We start from the raw sequence: 20991 nt of genomic DNA, 5'->3' as shown, positions 1-20991 counted from the left end.
TATCAATGGTTACTTGCATATTCTCACAACCCTTAGAAGTAATTCAAACAATGTTTGACCTTTATGGAAAACAACTAGATTCTATTTACATAGAACTGGATTGAGGATTTCCCTCATCCAGCAGCTGGATGCAGATTTCATAATTTCCTCCTCCAGACACAAGAAAACTTCACCAACCAGGGGTAAGAGCCCAACTTACACAAAATGTAAGAAGTGCTATCTGCTTCATGTGCTATCGGACTCATCCCCTCTTTTCACATGTTCATCCAATTAAAGGAAATCAATACTTTCTGGCTTGGGATGCAGGGTGGGGGGGTTTGATAGTGACCTCCTCCAACCAAGGAGCTGCATGCTGCCTGAATGACAATCACACACCTCTCCTGATGCAGACAGGGTCAAAGAAAAGCTGCACACCCACAGCCTTAGACAGTTAAGAGAGTAACACATGTAAGACAAAAAGAAACAAATGATAGAGGCCTTTGTTTCCCTGCAAACATAAAGATAAGAGATAACTCTCCAGCGTGTTGCCTTTAATCCTGACCTTGAAACAAGCTTTGCCTCTACATTTGGTGTTTTGCAGTCTACGTGGGTAGACCGTCAACAAGCGAGTCTAAAATCTGAGGCCATTTTCAAAGTGAATGGAAAGGGAGAGGGGCTGGTGTTGGAGTTGATGGGCTACTGGTTGAAGTTGACAGGTTGAGGAAGTTGACAGATTCTGAGGAGTGAGCTAATGTGTTTGTGGTTTGATCACAGACTGTTAATAAAGATGGACGACATCACTGATCCCCAAAACGGACGACAAAGCATCTCAATTGCCATCTGGTCGCTGGTTGAAGTATTAGTAGGTATTTTTGTTTTATTAAAGACGTTACGTCTAGAGTCTCTGAGTGGAGTGGTACATCAGAACACAATGTCATTACCTGCGGATATTGGTTCTACATGATGCAAAGACTTCGAAACAATTTCTCTAACAGCTGATAAAATGGCTTTAATAGCTTGCCCACGCTGGCAGTTCTATTTGTAGTTGACAGCAACCACACACTTCAAACCCATGAACCTCATCAAACACTTGAAGGTTAGTAACATAAAAGAAGCTGATGAGTTTATAAAGGTGGCTCGCACTAAGGCAGAGAGAGAGAGAGAGAGCTGGACCATTTAGCAACTCAATCACCACTGAGTCAGTTGCCGGTAGCAGAGACATTGAAAAGGCAGCAACACTCCAGCAAGGACATGAACCCACACTATTCTACCAGGGAGTAAATATCTCACCTCACACGCATTGAAAGCAAACAATGACACATGTCGTTAGCCTTATGAAGAACGACATCTGAGCTCGTACTAGTTTTTTTCAATGCCACAATATATTTCTTCTATTGAAGAATGGCACAAGTGTAAATGTCACCCAAATTTCCTTGAGTTAATAAAATATTTTTTTAAATCAAACACGTGGTTCCTTTAAAACCTCGATCAGACTGACGAAGAAAAAACGTCTGCACTCACAAGAAAGGTTTATAACTATTCAATAGAAAATTCGCTCAAAGTTTATTTTCTCCTTGCAGAGTCTCTCCTGACAGCAGAGCTTTACTGTCCTGAGACAAACGACATGCTGGTCTTCTGCAGCTGCACTGTGTGTTGATATGACCGATGGCTCTATGTCGAGGTGGTGACATGCAGGTCACAGATCAGTTGACCTCGGTCTCTGCTCTCCACCACTAATGAAGACTCCTTTCTTCTCTGTCTTGTTCTCTCCCATCACTGCTGCATAGATTTCTATCCAATTCATCTCAGTGCAGTGACAGAGTGGAATTGGAAAAATATAAAATAATTCAATTCTCATTTACACCTTTGCCTCAAACCAGATTCCACCTTTACCCCCCTCTGCTCCCGCAAATCCATGCATACATTAATTATTCACACACTCAAATCACGGTCCCACCAATAGCAGCATCATAAACAATAAACAATTCCATGAGACGGCCGAGCTGCTGATTGGTGGGGGTGAAAAAAAAAGCAGAAGGCACATTAATTGAATAATCAGAAATATGCAGATGAATAGCTTTCAATTTAAATGCAGATTTTGGCATTTTTCTGCGGCTGGGAGGAGGAAGTGGGAACGAGAGAGAGACAGGGAGAGAGAGAGGGAGGCAGAAAGACGGAGCAGAGCTTCTGCAAAGAATAAATCCACAGCTATTCCATCCATATTTATATTCTAATGAGCTTTTTGTTTAAAATGTTGTTCATGTGTCTGAGGGATAAGTAACTAATGACTACATACTGTACGTCTGCCACAGTGGGACAATCAGCACCTTACGGAACAACTGTGATCTCCCTGATTCTCACTTGCATAAATAAATAAAACATTGAATTAGTTACAGTTGTCAGAATAAGACTCCTTAATACACACAAACAAAAACTTTCTACACTGTAGTTAACTTTTTCTGAAGAGTTTGAACAATTATACAATCGGCATAAATGACGTGAAATAATTCAATGATGAAATTAAACTAGAACGCAGGAGGTTATGATCCCCAGCAGTCCATTTGTTTGTTGATTGGTTGGTTTACTTCTTTAAATGATCGTCGGTAGGATTAGGCAAAAAATACTGAACATATTGTGGCAAAATTTACGTGAACAGAGGGGACAAGATCTTCACCACAGACCAACTCAAAAGTCCCTTTGATCAGTCCCCTAAATATTGATTTAGGGGAATATAAACTATTATTATTTTTAAGATCCCTGCATTAGTCCCTGGGCAATTGGTGAAAAAATTGCAATGTTGAAGCAAGTGGATGGATTCCAGTTTGTCTGGATCAGTGCCAAAATGTAATGGGTTCTGTCTCGGCCAAGGTGTCATCCTTCCAACAATTTTCTTGGAAAACAGCTCAGCAGTTTTGTGTAATCCGGCTGAAAATCCAACCAACCAACCAACGGACGGGGGCGACTACCTCCCTGTTCGAGGAAATAACTGTTAAATCCATTGTTCCTCATGTTCCTTTTTAACAGGTTTTTCATCAAATGTTCTTTTTTCACTGAGAGGAAAATTCTACATATGCAATCATGCTCTGCCCTGGGCAGGGGCGGCGGGGGGGCACCTTTGACAGGTGACTGACAGGTCATTAAACAGCTAGCTAGACTTGAGATGAACAGGATGTAATGACCCCTGTGTAGTATTAAACTAAGCCTGGAACTTACAGAAGAAGAAAGGTCTATCGGGTGGAATATTTCCCCATTAAAACTCCAAGCAAGGAAGAGAAGAGGTATTTCTATGCAATGTGAATTTCAGCCAGAACTGAACATCATATGCAGTATGCATGTCTCAGACAGGACTGAAAACCAAACAAATTGGGCTGGTGAACGAAATCCAGTTGTCGGAATTTTAAGAAGCTAAGCAACAGGCAAGTTTTTTTCCAAATAAACTGAATTGGCAGCGACAACGTGTTTGTTAATTCATTGATGCAGATTTGGCGAGACGTGTAATGCTGCAAGTTGGCTTCACAAAACTAATACATCCCCCTCTATGCCTCACACACAACCACACACACACACACACACAATCCTGCTCAGACCTCGCTTAGTCATTTATTCATTCATTTTCTAAACGCAACACAAACTTGCCCTATAGTTCTCAGGTGAACTGACCTTCTATCGACATTAAGCTAAAGGGAACTTACCACAGTTAGGTTAAACATGTCGAGGCTAATCTGGTCTTTATGGTCCAAGGTTATTAAAAGCTCCCCCGGTTCATTTAAAAACAGTTTATGGGAACAGCAATTAACTGTTAACGTCACAGTGCAAACGATGATGTAGGTTGGCTCTATAATTAATCATGTTTATATTGAAAGCTCCATTTTGAAAGAGTGAAATGTACAAATAGCGGGAGAGACAATTTTTAATTACAAGTTTACTTTATTAACAATGGCTTAATAAGGTTGCGTTAGGGGGGGGCATGCTAATTTGAGGGCAGCCAAGAGTTGTATGATTTTGTTAGTATGGACAGTTGTTATGAGGACAGCTGTCAATAGAGGTGACAAAGTTGAAGATCGCAGATAAAATATTGTTTACAACTTGTTAAATAGAGATATGAACTTTTTCCTGTTTATTTAGACATCCTTCAAACTGAAAATCAACAGCAGCAAAGTCGACTGCATCAATGTACACATAGAAAATTAATTTCAATCATAACCCTGACTCATAATTAGGGACGTCACCTGCCAGCTGTCTACTTGTCCTGCCTGCACCTTAGAGCCTTTACCACCATGCATAAGGAAGACAGCCTTGTAAGTGGTGCAGGTTTTATACTGTTATTTTCATTACTTCTTTTTATTATCATTTATTCCAGTAATTTGATCATTTTATCGTACTTTTGCATTCACCAAGGAAAAATCCACATTTTTAAAACCAAGAACTTAACCAATACTGTGCACTTTAAACTATTTCACCTTAAAAGGAAACAACAGAGTGTAGCTCACGTATCGTGTTTCTAGGATAAATACTAAGAAGTCCTCTAAAGAACATTGAGACGTATCTGGGGACTTTCAGAATCGATTCCAGAGATCAGGGCTGATAGCGAGCCCTATCTGTCAGTACACACCCCCAAAAGACCACTCATCTGGATATAATATGCCAGTATTATTGTTAAACACCAAACTCAACTTGTCAATAGAAAAACACAGGACTGACGGGGCAGAGTATTAAATGAACTTGAAGACAACAATACTGGTCTTCTTCTCAGGAATATCTATGACCTCAGGTGGACGTGCGAGCGGTTCTGATGTATCATGTTACCATGGAGACAACTGGCATATGTTCTCAGCATCGACCAGAGGAGAAAGTGATGCCGACAAGTGCATTCACAGACGGACACGCACACACGCACACACGGCCCGAGGGCGAGCGGGACAGGAAACTGTCAGGAGAGATCAGAGTCAACATCCTCTTCTTTCTCTGGGACTTCAACTGCAAGATTTCTCTCTCCCAAGCTTTAAGTACACAAAGTCATATCCAGCTAATTTACTCACTCTTGTATTCCCAACAGCCTTCGTGCTTGCTGTTTATTAGTGCTTCGCTCGTGTTTATCTTCGTAGCTATCAGCGATATATCAGCGAGGGTTTTGTTTCACTCAGTGAGCAAAGTGAATTTCAGTCCCATCCAGCCTCGTTTCCTTTCCAAAAATATTTCAAACACCCACTCGAGGATCCTCTTTTGTTTCACGTTCATTTTATCGCTCTCAACTCTGACTTCTGCTCACGCTCCAGAGCTCATGCAGGTGGGGTTTAAAGGAGGGGATCTTAATAGTATCTCAGTATTAATAAAAGACCGGTTTTGCCTTGGGAATTGTACGAGACAAATAGAGTGTGTACACAAATATCCATCCACGATCTCACAAGCAATAGTTCAGCAATATCTTGATTTTTCTATAATTGCATTGTCCTCTTGTCTGAATAATGACCTTGTCTAATCAGACTTGGCTAAAAATAGGTGAGCCACCGTGCTACAGCCAGAGAATGATCTTCCCAGAATGACAAGTGTTAGCACATTATTCCTGAATGAAGCCCGACACATAACTGTGGTAAATAAAAACCCAGAAATAGCCCGTACATGTTGAATTGAAATTGAAGGGGGCACTTATCTAAGTGGTACTATGAATCTTTTTCATTTAACCAACATGCCAACATTTTTGAATCCTGATTAAGGGCTTTTCCCTGAACAGTTTTTGAGTATCACACAAGTGTTATTATAAAGTTATGGTTTGATTTCATTTGGAGATTCTTTATGAATTACACAAGTGATTAGATGCTGGCTTTTTCCATTCTTTTTTCAGATAATTCACTTCCTGACATCTTTTACGAGCAAATTAAAACTCCAGTTGTCTATGTGGCTTGTTGTTATCGATGGGTCAGTGCCCCTAAGGACGAATATTCGCTCTATCGAGAGTAAGCTCTTATGTAAAATAGGATTTCCCATTTCTAAACAAATCTATGGCTTACATCCCTCTCATTGAACTGTGCACTTAAGTTTTTACCACTTCTAAATTGCAGATAACTAAATTAGTTGTTCTAATTAGTTTTATTCCACTTTTAATCTTCCCTCACCATGGTCTTCTCAGCCTTTATGTCTGAATTCAGTGACTCGTTTCAACCTACATCATAAGGTTTAGCAGGTTAATTATGGCATGTGATTTCAATATGTGTTTAATGTGACCCAGCGTGTGTGTCTGGTCCAAGATACATAGTTCAAATATGCTTACTGGTCATAACCTTTTTCTTCAAACTGTCTTTCAACTTAGAGTCTCTGCTCAGTCAACATTTAAAAAGCTTGCGCGTATTAAATCACATCACCGCTGAAACATTTTCTGCAGATTTTGAACCGAGGTTAGAGTTGAACTCTCATCCACACGCAGACCGTTTAGTTCAGTCGTTTCCCTCACACTGCTCCTCAGTTTTTAATGAAAAGGCTCCTATTAAAAAGGCGATATACTCCTTCTGTTAACTCATGCCACTGGTTAAATTAATCTATTTGTTGTTTCCGCTGTAAATGTCAGAGAGCAGACTGTGGGAATCCACTGAGCTTTATGTTTGCTGAATTCATTAAAGAGACCTTTTAACTGAGCGAAACAACATGGAAAAAGTTTAAAGGGCTTCTGATTTTGCCAATTTTATTTCCACTAGAAATCTAAAACCCAAAGTCCTGTGTGACTTTAATAACACAGACAAACCTTGCCGGCAGTGATCTGGCTGATTTGTCGAATTAGCACTGCAGTATTTCCTATCATTCTGTGTTAATAAGATCAGAAGTGTTAATGCCAGCGTTGCCCCTGCTTCTACTCCTCTTTCTACTCATCCAAATTCGCAATCAACTCTCAGGCCATTTCCTAACAAGGCAGGACCTAATTGAGCTGGGGGGCAGAATGAAATCTTCCTGTTTATCTACATCTGAGCTGAAAGGTCCATGCCTTTCTCTTCTAGAAATAACTCCCTGCAATTTGATGGGTCTCACCTTATTTGTATTATGCAGTTGTTCAGCCTCTTCTGTAAAAAAGCAAACCCTGATCCAAACATCTGCAGGCCAAAATCCAAGCAGCATTTTATTTACAAAAAAAAAAAAAAAAGGTCCTTGACAAACAGCCTCACTGCTGTGTTGACTGCACACAACAATTTATGTTGTGTACATTACAGGCAGGTCTCTGTCTGAGGCACTCCACCAAAACTGCCCTTCTCAGAGTCTCCAATAACATAATGATGTATTCTGATGTGGGTAAGCCTTTCACTTTGGTGCTGCTAGATCTTCAATAATTTTTTTACACGACTGAAAGGCTTGCACAGTGGGTGGGTGTCTGTAGAAGTGCCCTGGACAGGGTTTCCTCCCATCTCTTGGAGAGGAGCTTTATCTTTGTTACTGCAGCTCTTTCCTGTGGTGTACATCAGGGTTCTGTCTTTGGTCCTCTCCTATTTGATTGATATTTGCTTACTATGGGTAACATTATAACAAAATCAGAGGTTCATCGTTTTAATTTTATGTTGATGACATTCATCTGTATGTTTTTAAAACCTGACAACACCTACAGAATCGGTTTTGTCACAACTTTAGCTGGAGATTATTATTGGTACTTCTGTTCATTCCTAGCTGGACTATAGTAATTACTTTTTCACTCGTCTTGTCAAATCATGTCTGAGCTGTGTACAAGTGATCCAGAGCGCTGCTGCAGGGCAGATTCATTGGTTTATCACAAATCACACCAATTTCAAAATTCTTCACATTGGTTTCCCAAAAGGTTGTGTTACCACCTTCTCATCCCTATATGGGGACAGTGCCTTTGCAGTAGTAGCCCAACTAATTATGGAACTCTCTGCTGAAGCTCTAAAAAAAACTACTTAACTTAAATATCTAATCTAAGGGTGATAATTGTTTCTTTTCTAACATTTATCGTATGTCTTATGATTTATCGTATTTATTGTATGTTTTTATTTGCAGTTATGGTTTGTTGCTGGTGGCAAGTGGCTGCCCGCATCCGCTTCAAAACATTGGTACTTGCGTACCGTGCTGTGAAAGGATCCGGTCCAGTCTACATCCAGGACATGGTCAAACTTTACACCCCAGCCCATGCACTCCGCTCTGCTACAGCCAATCGGCTCGTTGCTCCTTAACTGCGAGCTAAACACTCATCAAAATCACGACTGTTAGCTGTTCTGGTTCCTAAATGGTGGAATGAGCTCCCCATCGACATCGAGACATCAGAAAGTTTACACATCTTCCGCCGCAAACTAAAAACACACCTTTTCAGACTATACCTTGAATAATAATAAAAAAAAATAATAACAATTTTTGAAACTAACAATTTAGTAGCACTTAAACACTTACTTATAGCATTTTGTAGTTTTGCTTTATTTATGAAGAACGTGTACTTTCTTGATTCTTGTTGTTCTTGGTTTGTACCCTCGGGGTTGAATGCACTTATTGTAAGTCACTTTGGATAAAAGCGTCAGCTAAATGAAATGCAATGTAATGTAATGTTGATGTCAATGCACCTGCTGCTACTATTTTGAATATGTCTAATACAGGAAGCACAATTGATTTGTCAATGAAAGAAGCCCAATGCTACCACAGCCCAGATGATAAACAGGATTATTCTCTCACAGTCCTCATCTTTAAAATAAGCTGTATTGATATTTTCCCACCTTGCTGAGTGCTGTGAGTAGTGTTGTTCTGGACAATGAATGTGCTGTACTGCCAGTCTCAATAAAATGAGCTCCCATTCCATTTTACTTAATAATCAATTAAAAAAAAAAGGTTACACCAGAAAATGCAACACCTTTTTCAGTCCTTATCATTTTAAGTGGCAGCCTCACTGCCTGCTACAAATAACACTGTCAACACTCTAATGACTTCAGATCTGATTGGTTGGAAAAAGAGAGAGGCAAAGATAACAGGCTTATCAGGGTGAGAAAAAGTGACACCAGACAGCTTGCTGGCCACTGGCCCAGCTCGGCTCCCGACTGCTACCATGGCTCGGGTTGTATTGGCTCTGGAGCCACCAGCTGAAGAGTTGTGCTTCACAGTTATTTTAAAATCAGGCTGCAACAGACACACAACTTAACAATTCAAGCAGTAATGGCTCACAATCTGTCTTACACCAACACACATGCTCACAGGCTAACACACATTTGTGTGGCGTTAATCATTCCCAAGAGGCTGATGAAACTGAGACAGGTCATTTATTGTTGGCAGTGTTCATATACTGTACTTAATTATCTGCCCTTGTCTCCTCCCAATCTCACACACAGAAACAAATGATTTTAGCTTTTTTTTTTAAACGCTCTGTCTGCTCTGTGCACGCGGCACATACCCTCCAACCATTTCTATATACATTCTATCCATTCCCTGGTGAGAGCGTTGACAGTTAATTGTGAGTATATTTTAATGAGCTGGCCCTGAGACTATCTTCTCCTATCATTAGGAAAGGAAGACAGGGTACCAGTGTCAAGAAAGTGAAGGAAGCAAGAGGAGGGATGGAAGGAAGGAGAAGAAAAAGAGAAGGAGAAGAAAAGTGACTCAATCAGGACAACGAGGGAAGCTTTTAGTGACTGCTGGGGAAGCAGAGCTCTGTGCCTGTGTTTGTTTATTTGTTAATGAGCTAATCAATACTAGAGGTGTGTAAACTCAGCGGTGGATCTGCTTCTGCTTACAGAGACACACAACTCGAAACACTTGTTTGTCTACAATATTCCTCTCTTGTTTTTCCAATGAGTCTGACTCAACTAAACTTGCTCTACTGAAGTTTTTAGTTAGAATAACACGTGCACACGCACAAGCACACACACACACACACACACACACACACACACACACACACACACACACACACACCATAAATCTGTTTAATTTAAACTACTGGTTGTTTCAAAAATATCACTTTTCTAAAACCTAAGATGAAATTAAAAGATAAAATTAAACAAAACGTTATTTCTTGATTTTTTGGCAAACAAATCAGTGTTCATTAAAAAATATGGCAAACAACATCTCTATACTGTCAGTCTGACTTTTTTGGACTTTGTTTATCTGAATGTTTAAATGAGCAAATGTTTATATTTCCAAATGCAAGCAGCTCCTCCCTCTCCTTGAAACTTCTGGAAGAAGGTGTTTATCTCGCTGATTAGCAGAGACTCATAAATAAGTAATCACTGATGCTAATCAGCCTTCTCACCTAGGGGTGAGCTAAAAATATAAATTACACACATGCTTGGCTTCACCTAAACACACAAACAGTGGCTGTGTTTCCCCCCATCAAAATAATTCTGGCATGACAGCCCCTTTAACATAACATTGCATTAATCCATTATTAATTGAGAAACACCATTTCTCCACATAGACTCGCTATGACTAAGCAGCTTTTGCACTGCACTGGTTCTTGTTTGCGAAACTATAAAAAGAACCACAGTTAGTCGACTCTGACACTCACAACTTTTGATCTCCCACTACTCAAAGATTGGCTGTTCACAGAAACACACAGTTGAGCCTGACTCGCTTCTAGAAGACTGATCAAAAACAGACAGCATGGCATTGCCAATTTAACGAGATTCCTTTTGACTTAAAAGTGAAAAAACGCATCTAGTAGGCCATGTTTTTATATAATAAATGATGTGGAGGTGTATGTCTCCATTAACCAGAAGACAAACTTTATGCAGCAATAAAAGAAACAGTCTATTTATTCGCCATATGATCATTTAGATGCATAGAAAGTTTAGAAACATTCAAACACTTATTAAAAAATGTCTGTTTTTGTATATTTTGTGTGTACACTTCCATTACAGATGTTTTACATTATCTAAACTGATATGATTAAAGACATGTTGAAAAGCGAGTTTGAATAAAGGTGAAGAAATCATGTAAAGGACAGCGTGACATAATGAATGCATGAGGAAAAGAGAGAGCAGGTTAAACAGCTTACACCGTGGGAGGGGGATTTGAGAGCCTCTGCTATAAGGGGGATATTAGCGGGATTATCTGGCAACCCTGTTGCTGAGGTGAATAACATTAGAATCCTATTTGTAAAGATGTCTATACTTCCTGTCCACAATCCCTCATTTCCTCTCCACTTACTCCTGCCTCATCCTACAATTAGTCCACTTTATATTCTCACAACGCAGATTACACTCACACACATGCCTGAAGATACATGTATATTGTATGCATGTTCACGTTTACCTCTAAAGTGTGGTGGTTCTGTGTGTGTGTGCGTTGTGTGTTTGTGTATGTGCACGGGGTAAGTGTCATATTCCATTAGTAGTACAGGCCTCCCTGCTCCCATAGGCCACCAGGCGTGTGTGTCATACACACTCAGACAGTGGAGAACACCCTGAATACTAATACCAGAGGTGTTAGCATCTTTGTTGTGCGCGAATGTGTGTGTGTCTGTGTGTGTGTGTGTGTTTCTTTGTACATCTGTATGCATGTGCACCCAATGGAGTGGGGGGCGGGGGGTGGGAGGTGCTGTGTGGTGTGACGGAGAGTGTTAAGATTGGAGTACGTGTGCAGTTATGCGTACTGTGTGGGTATTACGACTGTGTGTGTCTTTGTGCGTGTGTGTGTGCATGTGTGTGTTGCATGGCCGCAGTCTGAGGTTAATAAATATTGACAGTGAATTATCTCTTCTGGCAGGGCAGCAGTGGGTTCGATGGAGCAGATTGGACACACCAGCGCGAGAAGGATACATGTGTGCTTTCTCTCATTATTCCACCGGCATCCAAGGGAGCCCTTGAGCAAAGCAATGACCAGTTGCAATTGTCTACTACCTGACTACACCAGCCAGTTTGCCCTAAAGGTGTCCATTATCTTGCCAGTATAGATTCTCCCTGGTTTCTTTCCTTGCCCGAGGCCCACTATCCTAACACAACACAGCAAAAACATGGTGATCAGCTACCGCGACGCACACTCACTCTCTGCGATGCGAGTGCGTCGCAGTGGGGGCGAGATAAATAACAAGAAGCAGATGAAGGGAGAGAAAGTGAGGCAGAACGGGGATGGAGAGACAAAGAGGTGAGTGCAAGGGGAGCACAACAGGATGCTTTCAGTGTAAAGCTACTTAGGAAAAGGATTTGCTCAACAGCTAAGGGACAGAAATACGGTTTTTATTTAGCCCATTAAATGAGTGTATAGGGAGTGTTGATCGATTAATGCAGCCAAACCCTGTGACATTGCCCAGTCATCACTCCCTGCCTCTCTCTCTCTCTTGCACACACACACATATATACACCAAACGGACCACAACCATTTCTTCACACATTCAATACACGCAGCAGGGAAGAGTCTCTCTCGGCCCAGTGTTCTTCTAACTGCATGGCTGGGTCGGGCACAGAGCTGTAACGTTGCATAACGGTACATAAACATGATCGTGGGAGGGGGGCAGTAAAAAAAAGGGGATGGGGGGGGGGGGGACACCCTGCAAGGTCAAATTTGCACTTCCTGAAGCATATGTGTGAGAGCTCAGGGAGGCAGCACTCACACGGATGCTGCAGCCTGTAGCAGCTCTGAAGTTTACAGTGTTCTCTCTTTGAACTTCTGTGTTTGTGATCAGTGTGTACATGCTCACAGAAACACACACACACACTGCCAGTGGCTCACAGCTACCTGCAAACTGATCCCACTGAGAATGGAGGTGGAGGTGTATGTAAAGCTGGAACTACAGTGAATTCATTCCAGGAGCCTGGACTTCCTGTATTTTTGTTGACACTGGAGTATATTTGACTGACTTGTCTTGAGGAAGGTCAGGGACGTATTGGACTTTATTGACCAGCTCCTGCAGAGCTAGTGTGTGCTTCAACCTCAGAACATGAACAGTGTCCACCCATAAGACCAAAAGAATCAAACTCTCCTGGTCTATATGGCAAATAATAAGCTGAATTTGCACAAATGATGCCATGAGCACACATTTGCTTGCCCACTGGACTTTGTCTCCTTATGCAAGATCCATAACCATCAGTATTTAATTGTGTTTTTGTCCCTGTCTACTGTTGTGTATTTGTATTTATGATGGTTTGCTCAAGATTTGTCTAATTTCAAATTAAAAAGAAAATACAAACAAAGCATTATCCCCCCCCCCCCAAACCACCCACACACAAGACCTCTGCCATCAAATTTAAGAAAGTAATATTGCACGACTGCGAGAGAGGAGAATCATAAATATAATTATCATAATTATCATATTTTCTACAAACGTTACGAAGGGCTGCAGAGTTGCACAGAACTTCAGAACAGATACTTGAGGAGAGAACGGTATCTTTTCTACAATGATGTATTGCACAACCTCTGATTCAATGTGAATACTTGAGAGGAGAGGATATTTCCATCTGACTAGAAAGGGTTGCCTGGCCAACAAAATCCAGAAGGCCAGCATGGTGCACTTATGATTGTTTAGGTGTACAACACCAAAGAAAACAGTGATAGGGGATGGATCCAATTGTTCTTTGATTAAGTTCTGTATGTATTTTTAAAATTTCCTGAGATTAGATCATAAATTTGACTGAAAAATGCACTAGAGTTTAACACATTCTAAATTTGAGAGGAACTTGTATGTCTTCCTTGCATGTCTTAAAACACACTATGTCCCTAATTTCAGAGATACGCACCTTTTTGAAGAGCAGGGAGTCGTCCATGTGCTCTGAATACACTGAGGTGAGCCTGTACTGGTTCTCAGTGGTGATATCGATCTGATAGCCGGTCAGGACGTAGCAGACCGTGCGGAACTCCTGGATCTTCCTCTGAAACACCTCCTTCAGCCTCTGGTTCCTGAGCTCCGAGCTCTCCATCTGCTTACGTAAATCTGCCACACAAACAGCGGTTGGACGAAAAGCGTCAGTCAGATGATCACACTCCGAATGGGAAAGTTGTTTTTATTTTTTACAACAGCACTCTTAATGTTAATGTACATATGTGTAAATGAATATATACGCATTGTGTGCAAGATTCTGCTACATGTGAAAGATTTGTAAGAGCTTCACATGTACACGTTCATCCCTCTGAGCGCATTCAGCAGGGATGGACGACTCCATATCAAATATCCACTCCCTGCAGCACTCCATCTGCTCACTCAGGGTCTACAAAACATAATGCTCAGAGTGGAGTGGTGACTAAAGCTGTCAGCCACGGATTCTCGCTGGGAGCAGAGAGAGCCAGGATGGGGCTTGACTTTCATTTGTTGAAAATCAATTTGCGATAATTGCTTTAATTTGAAGCCCCTGATTTTGAGGAGGCAGGGAAATGAGTTTGTCTGTGAACAAAAATAGTCATTATGGAGGGAATTATTTATAATGTTATCACTGTGGCAAGTGTTAAAAAGGGAAACACATGCCTGTGAAACTGTGCATGATCATGATGTATTATCGAAATTGCTGAACTGAAGGAGAACAGAACCGCAAATTATTCCATAATGTTACTGTTCACACTGTGACTCTTCAAAAAACCTTCAATTAAAGTAATTCTCCTGGTTCTTTCATTTTATGATCTCTAAATAGTTTGTTTTTTGTGCTCAGATTTTCAGTTTGTCTTTCAAGGCACTGTGTGTTTTGAAAGGTGGAAGGTTTGTTTGTGTGCAACTGGAACATTTGACCAAAGAGAGCTGAGGCAATGTTTTATCTCCACAGTGAAGGGTAAGCTGCTGTTCCATGTTCCAGACCGTTTCCCGTTGTTTTTCAAAAAGGTCTATGACAAGAACCATCTCCTGCAGTCTTCATATTCTAAAGGCAAACTCCAGAAAACATTCCAACCCAGTGTTCCAGACCTGGCAGTCATCAAAAGTCACGAAGATTTGTTTGTCGTTTCAAGGATTTGAGTCAAAAATACTGGTGCTTAGTTCGGAGGCTTTTAACACCAGGATAAAGAAACGAGGACAGATTTAGTCCCAATCAACAATTGTGTTGTTTCATCATGTAAATCACAGTAAATGTGCTCTTTTCCCCATCATTTGAAAAACTATTTTCCCCATCATTTGAAAAACCATTCAACCAGGGCGGCTATCAGGCTGTCTTAAAACTCCTGAAAAGCTTTTTACATTGATTAAAAGTCATTCCAGTGGCTCAAACACGCCTCTAGTTCGATAGAACTATACTTAAACCAGTGACATCTCCATTACATTGTTCCATTACACAAACACACACCTTTCATTTACCTGTCAGAGCAGTTAATTGTGACATTTGGGGCTGCATTTTCATAGGACAGGCTTCCAGCCCTGCTATGATTGATTATTATTTCAAATCATCCCTCTTCTTTTCATACTTCCGACCCCATTATATTTTTGTCTGTCAATATGAAACAAATAGATGGCTCCAAAGTCTGTCAGGGCATATGCCTGCCAGTCTCCTGGGTAACCGGGCTCTTCTGGAGTGTCAGTCAACGATGATAAATACTGTTTCAAGACTTCGGAATTGTGACAAATCTGTCAGTTGATGACAGCTATCAAGCTGCCCTGATAGAGGCTGTTAATTCTCACATGGCGGCAGGAACAAAAGGGCCAAGGAGCGTTATTGCCTTTACAATCACCAACAAGAACCTGTCCGTTTATGCTAATGAGTGTGTGTTGCTCTGCTAAATCAAAGTACAGGGTTAGAAGACTTTTAAACCACCGTCAAGTTTTGAGAAAGTCAGCGACCTCTGACTTTTGCCCTTAATTGGTCTCTACGGGTCTGAGCACCGTCTCTTGAAAGCTGTCAAGAACATTCCACCGCTGAGGGAGCTTCTTATTTTTAGATTTTTGCCTTTTCTCCGTGGAACTTGAGCTGCTCCTCAAGTTTGTATTTGTATCCTATTAGAAATACAACATTATAGCAATAATTGCACCATTCTAATACATTATCTATGCAGCTTGTCATTTGAGTGTGGAGCAAATCCCATTTGACACCCAGAGAGAGAGAGATGGAACACACCGTGAACAGGTCGGCACAACATAGGATATCAACAACCTTTTACACTCATTCACACATGCAGGCAAATTAGAGGCGTCAAATGTGTTGGAACAATGGGAGGAAGTTGGAGTAGCTCGAAAAAAAATCAGCTTCAACCCCAGAACTGTCTGATGAAAAAGTGCTAACCACTGTACCACTGTAACGCAGGCCATATTTGTTAAATATTAATTAAATTTGAAGTAAATCCATTAAAATGAAAAATATCATCAGCATTTCGATGTTCGTTATCCTGTCTACCAAGGAAACTCAACACATGTGTAATGATGATTGCTATTCAATCTTAAAAGGGAGAAAGGACAGTTATTCCTCAGAAGAAAAATAACAAAAACACACTTATTTAAATTGAGTTAAAGATTATCAAACTCAACACGAGTTCTCAGTTACCAGAAAGGGTGAGACCACAACCATCTTCACACTCTGCATCTTAAATAGCTGTGAGGCCATCGCTGTGGCCAGATCTGTCAAGAAGTATAAATCTGCCAAGGTAAAACGTAAACTGCCTCTATGATAGTTCCCTGTAGAGCAGCTCCAGGACCACATTTTGCCACGATGAGACACACACAGACACACAAGGTGAAAACAATACCAGCCAACACCGTCACAACTGGTGATAAGAACTTGAATGAATAAGTGAAGTGTTTTCGCATCTGGAAAGAAAGAAATCTCTTAGCATGAAGATGAAGAGAGAGATGGGTTATAGAAGTGAAAGTAGGGGTGGGAAATAACCTGGATAGATTATTCCGTGAGTGATATGGTTTACTTCCTGGCTCAATCATGAATACTGACAAAAATGTTTTACTGAAATGAAATGGAGCCCTGGAGCAGGGAGACAGGTGAATTGAATGTTCAACCTCAATATGTTCAGTAATGTTTTCACTTCTCACTGCAGAAAAACCCTCAGGTCGCTTCCAAGAAGGAATTAAAAAAAAGAAAAAGGAAAAACGACTTAATTCACAAAATGCAGTCATGTGTAAAGCTTGGAATAAGACTTCATGACAACAGCTAAATCCACTGGATTAATTTATTTTAAAGTATAATGGAAGGATTTCTATTCTGGTGTAAAATTAAAAGATATCTAAGTCTAATTCCTTTAATTTCACGATAATTAAATTGCAGTTGTATTGGCTTAACGTTTTCCTGAAAACTTAACTGTAAAATATACTTACATTACGGCTTGAACTCGGAAAACACAAGAATATCTATTTAAAATATTTTGCTGATTTTGAGGAGAGTGTGTGACTTGTGAAATTAAATGTGGGAAACAATTATATATTTGCTCATAATGTTCCATTTGACATTTCTCTGGATGAAAATCTTGTTTCATAATCACAAATACTCAATTACCCACAATCCCTTGTGAGGCAAAGTGATAGTAACAATTCCATTCCATATATTAAGTGTTTCTTTACCAGAAGTTATAATATTCAAAAGATGTATTTCAGAAATGTAACTTTTCACACAAATTTGTACGGTGAAGTTCGCCAATTACGAACAGTGGGGTATATAATTCATTTAGTCAAATACATAAAATAAAACCTTTCTACATAAATGATCTGTGAGACATTAGAATCATCTGTGATACTTTTCCAGTCATTCCACTTCTCTGGCCCTGGTCTGAGGATGAGAACAGATATCACACATTAGGTCTGCATTATCTGCTGCAGCTTAGATTGAGCACAGCGGGAAAAGACACTTAATCATTTCACCTGAAAGAGAAATGGGTCAGAAGCTCACTGGCAAAATTTAAACGCTGGGTAAGATGACAGAGAGAAGACAAGGGTGGAAGGAAGAGAAGAAGTGAAAATGAATCACGGGAGATGGAAGACATGAGAGCGACTGGTTAGAGAGATAGAGGGAATGAGTCAGACAGAGGAAGAGAGCGTGCACCGTGGTCCTCGGAAGACAAATTAGCCGACAGATTCCCAGCACTGAACTGCGCTGAACTCCAATTAAATATTTAACCCAGTCATAACCACACGTCCTGCCTCTAACTGTCTGTCATATAATCACATCTAAAGGCCGGCGCATGCTTCTGCGTCGTCAGGGGCCCGCAGGCACGCAGCTGTAACGCAGGACTCGTTCTCATTCATGGTTCTCCAACCGTTGCGCGTGTTGCCATGCAATTCCCCGCCAGAACACTAGGCGCAGTAATGTTTTTTGTCGAAGTCGGCTCTTCTTCGTGTGTTGCACGAAGAAGAGCGATTTATTTACATCGCCACGGCGGCTCCTCAGAGCCTTTTTCTGGCAGAGAAATCTGCCGGTTAGTTATACTAGTGGCCATAGTTTCGGATCTCTTCTGCCAAGTGCTCTTCTATCTGGTCCATATTCGTTCTTCTAAATCCTCTGTGGTTTCCGGGCATGAACCGGAAATGCGACTCCGGAAATGATGTAGTCAGCAGACCAATCACAGCCCTCGCGGCCGGGTGACGCTTGCGGGGCTTTGCCGTCTAGTTAGAAAAATTGGCCGACGCACGTAAGGACGTAGGAAGGGCCGTGAGGGGCCCGGAAGGGCTCCTGCGTCTCCGTTCCCGTGAAAACGCAGAAGCATGCGCCGGCCTTAAGAGGTGATGCACCTTGTGGCCTTAAATACCAATTAAGCTATGTTCTATGTTTAGGAACCAAGGCACCAGAGGGAGTAGGTTTCAATCCTGATATACATTTAAAAACATGCAGTTAAATACATTAAAAAAAAGTAGAAAAATCATCAAATTAATTTCCTTAAAGCAAACTTTGACCGTCTTCAAACCTGACATGAACAGCTTTGGGAGATCACAGGCATAATGTGAGATATCTAATCAAATCAGATTTAAAAACAACTCAAATTGAGCTTGTTCATGTGCATGTTTCCTTCATTATTACACTTTGTGTTGGTTGAGATTTATGGCCTCCACCAAGGAGGTTATGTTTTCACCCCTGTTCCCACCCCTGTATGTTTGTCAACTGTATTACTCAAAAACTACTGAACCTTTCCTTATCTATGCGAGAATGAGGTAAAGGTGCATTTGTTGACCTTTTCCCCAATTTCCCATGAAATAGTGCACGTAACAGACATATCTATGCACCTGATATCTATGATTCCGTGCCATTTGCTGCAGCTTGATTGAATTTAAGGGACCGTTGGGCCTGGCCGGAGGAATACGTGCTCTACCGAGTGCCGTTCTAGTTTCTCCTGTAATATCTGCTCTGCAGTTAAACTCATCCGCAGCCCCTTTGTTCAGCTCCATTAAAAAGAAATTTAACAGTAATATAAATGTTACGGACGATGGAAAAGTCAATGCCACTATCCAACCCTGCATCATTTATCATGAAGCCATTACAGGTTAAATGTACCAGTTTAGTATGAGGGAACATGTCGGTGTGTGTTGTAACTCTTACCCAGCACCTCCTTCGATGGCGGTAAACTGAGGCCGATGCTGCTGCCGTGCAACCTGGAGTCGTCCAGAGAATGGGCCAAGGCGCCTCCCTCCTGCAGCGAGCGCACAAGTTCCCTGAGGTGTGTGACTTCCTCCTGAAGAGCCTCCACTTCCTGCTGGCGTTGTTGCTTGGCAACAGCAGTGGGGTTCATCGTGAGGTGAAGAACTCTGGTTTTGACAGGATCGTAATCTCCCTGAGACATGAGATGGAAAGTCAAATATCGGACGTCCATTAGTTGTACAGTTTTGAGTTCATGGACTCAAAATACAATCTTCTTGTCCAAACTCTAATTATAATAAAAGCAAACTTCTGAAAGAATATAATAATAGTGTGGGCTTTTAGCAAGCAGTGTCTAAAGGTATGGCCTCAACCAAAAGCTCTTAAGTAATCATGCTCCAAAACGGAGTCAAATTATATGTTCAAACCAGCATTAGCTGACGTAAGGCAGGTTGACAAATGTCTGTGAGAACTCAGAATGGTTTAGTGTGTGAGTGTCACCGATTACACCAAACATTTCACAAGAAAAGTTTTGGTTTAATAGCGTAGATCGGTGAAGCACAGCCTCGCTATTAAATCCAGATGGTGCCACAGTCAACAGACAAAGTTTGCAAGTTAAAGTTATTAGCTTCCATCGCCCGCTTCAGAAAAGTTACTTCATTTTCAACTTCTACAGATATTTACTTAGTGTCACATCCGACTGCTCTGCTTTACATCGCCTGCCAAGATCGACTCTACAGAGGCGACAGGATAAAACAGTGAAGCTATAAGCGTCATGCTGCCAACTTGCTATATTTCCCAGAATGCTCTTTGTGGTGACAAACTGTACGTGGCACATGAAGCACATCTGATCTTGTTCTTCAATGTAAATAGAACTGTCAGAATAAGACGTGTGACTCTTTGCTAGCTAGCGTCAACATTTCCATTTAATATGAAGCATGGATTCATTTCCTGTTTTCTCTGAAACTTGGAAACACGATGTACGATACTTTATCATGCAAGCGATAAGCTCTGAAGTTCAACATATTTTATCAAAAACTGTCACAGTGACACACAGAAGAGTTTAATAAATGTGTTATAGTCTATTGATGCCATATATTGAGACCAATGTGATTTAACTGTGGGAGTTTATCTATCAAACAGACTAACACAACATTACCTAACATATAAGGAGTGGGAAATACAGATGGATGATAGCAACAAGAGAACTCTTTGAATTGGAAGCTAATACCAAAGGAAAAATGAGACTGAGGTTTCCAGGAAACATGATTTCCTTCTTTTATGATTTTGATTCTATAAGGTACGGGTAGATCTGAGCCCATCTTGGCTTAATACCAATATAAGAAGCTGAACACAGACTGGAGAACGAATACACACACACACACCTATCCGAGCTCTTGATTACTGGCTAAATTAGATTCCATATGCCCCCGAGCGGTGGTTGCAAACCAAACTACAGACGTGGGGGGGGGAGCAAGCAGCAGTCAAGGAGAGAGAGGGATACGGGAGATGGGAAATGTGAACGACACAGAAGAGAACACAGTGAAACACAGCGGGTGGATGGCTATCGTTGCCTTCAGGGGAGGGAAAGAGCAACGGAGACGGGAGGAAAAAAAAGCGCCTCTCA

General features: G+C 41.0%; 1 protein-coding gene across 1 annotated transcript in view; it reads right to left on the bottom strand.

The window, feature by feature from the left end:
* mad1l1 (mitotic arrest deficient 1 like 1) overlaps positions 1-20991 on the bottom strand; it is a 54244-nt gene that overhangs the window by 4992 nt on the left and 28261 nt on the right. The window contains exons 16-17 of the mRNA XM_061091096.1: positions 19329-19560; positions 13623-13816 (exon numbers count right to left, since the gene is read on the bottom strand). Of these exons, the coding sequence (XP_060947079.1) occupies positions 13623-13816; positions 19329-19560 (426 nt within the window). The remainder of the gene's footprint in view (positions 1-13622; positions 13817-19328; positions 19561-20991) is intronic.

The sequence above is a fragment of the Limanda limanda genome, chromosome 2, assembly GCF_963576545.1.
Source record: "Limanda limanda chromosome 2, fLimLim1.1, whole genome shotgun sequence".
In the NCBI taxonomy this organism is placed as follows: Eukaryota; Metazoa; Chordata; class Actinopteri; order Pleuronectiformes; family Pleuronectidae; genus Limanda; species Limanda limanda.
This window is presented reverse-complemented; position numbering and strand designations above follow the sequence as displayed.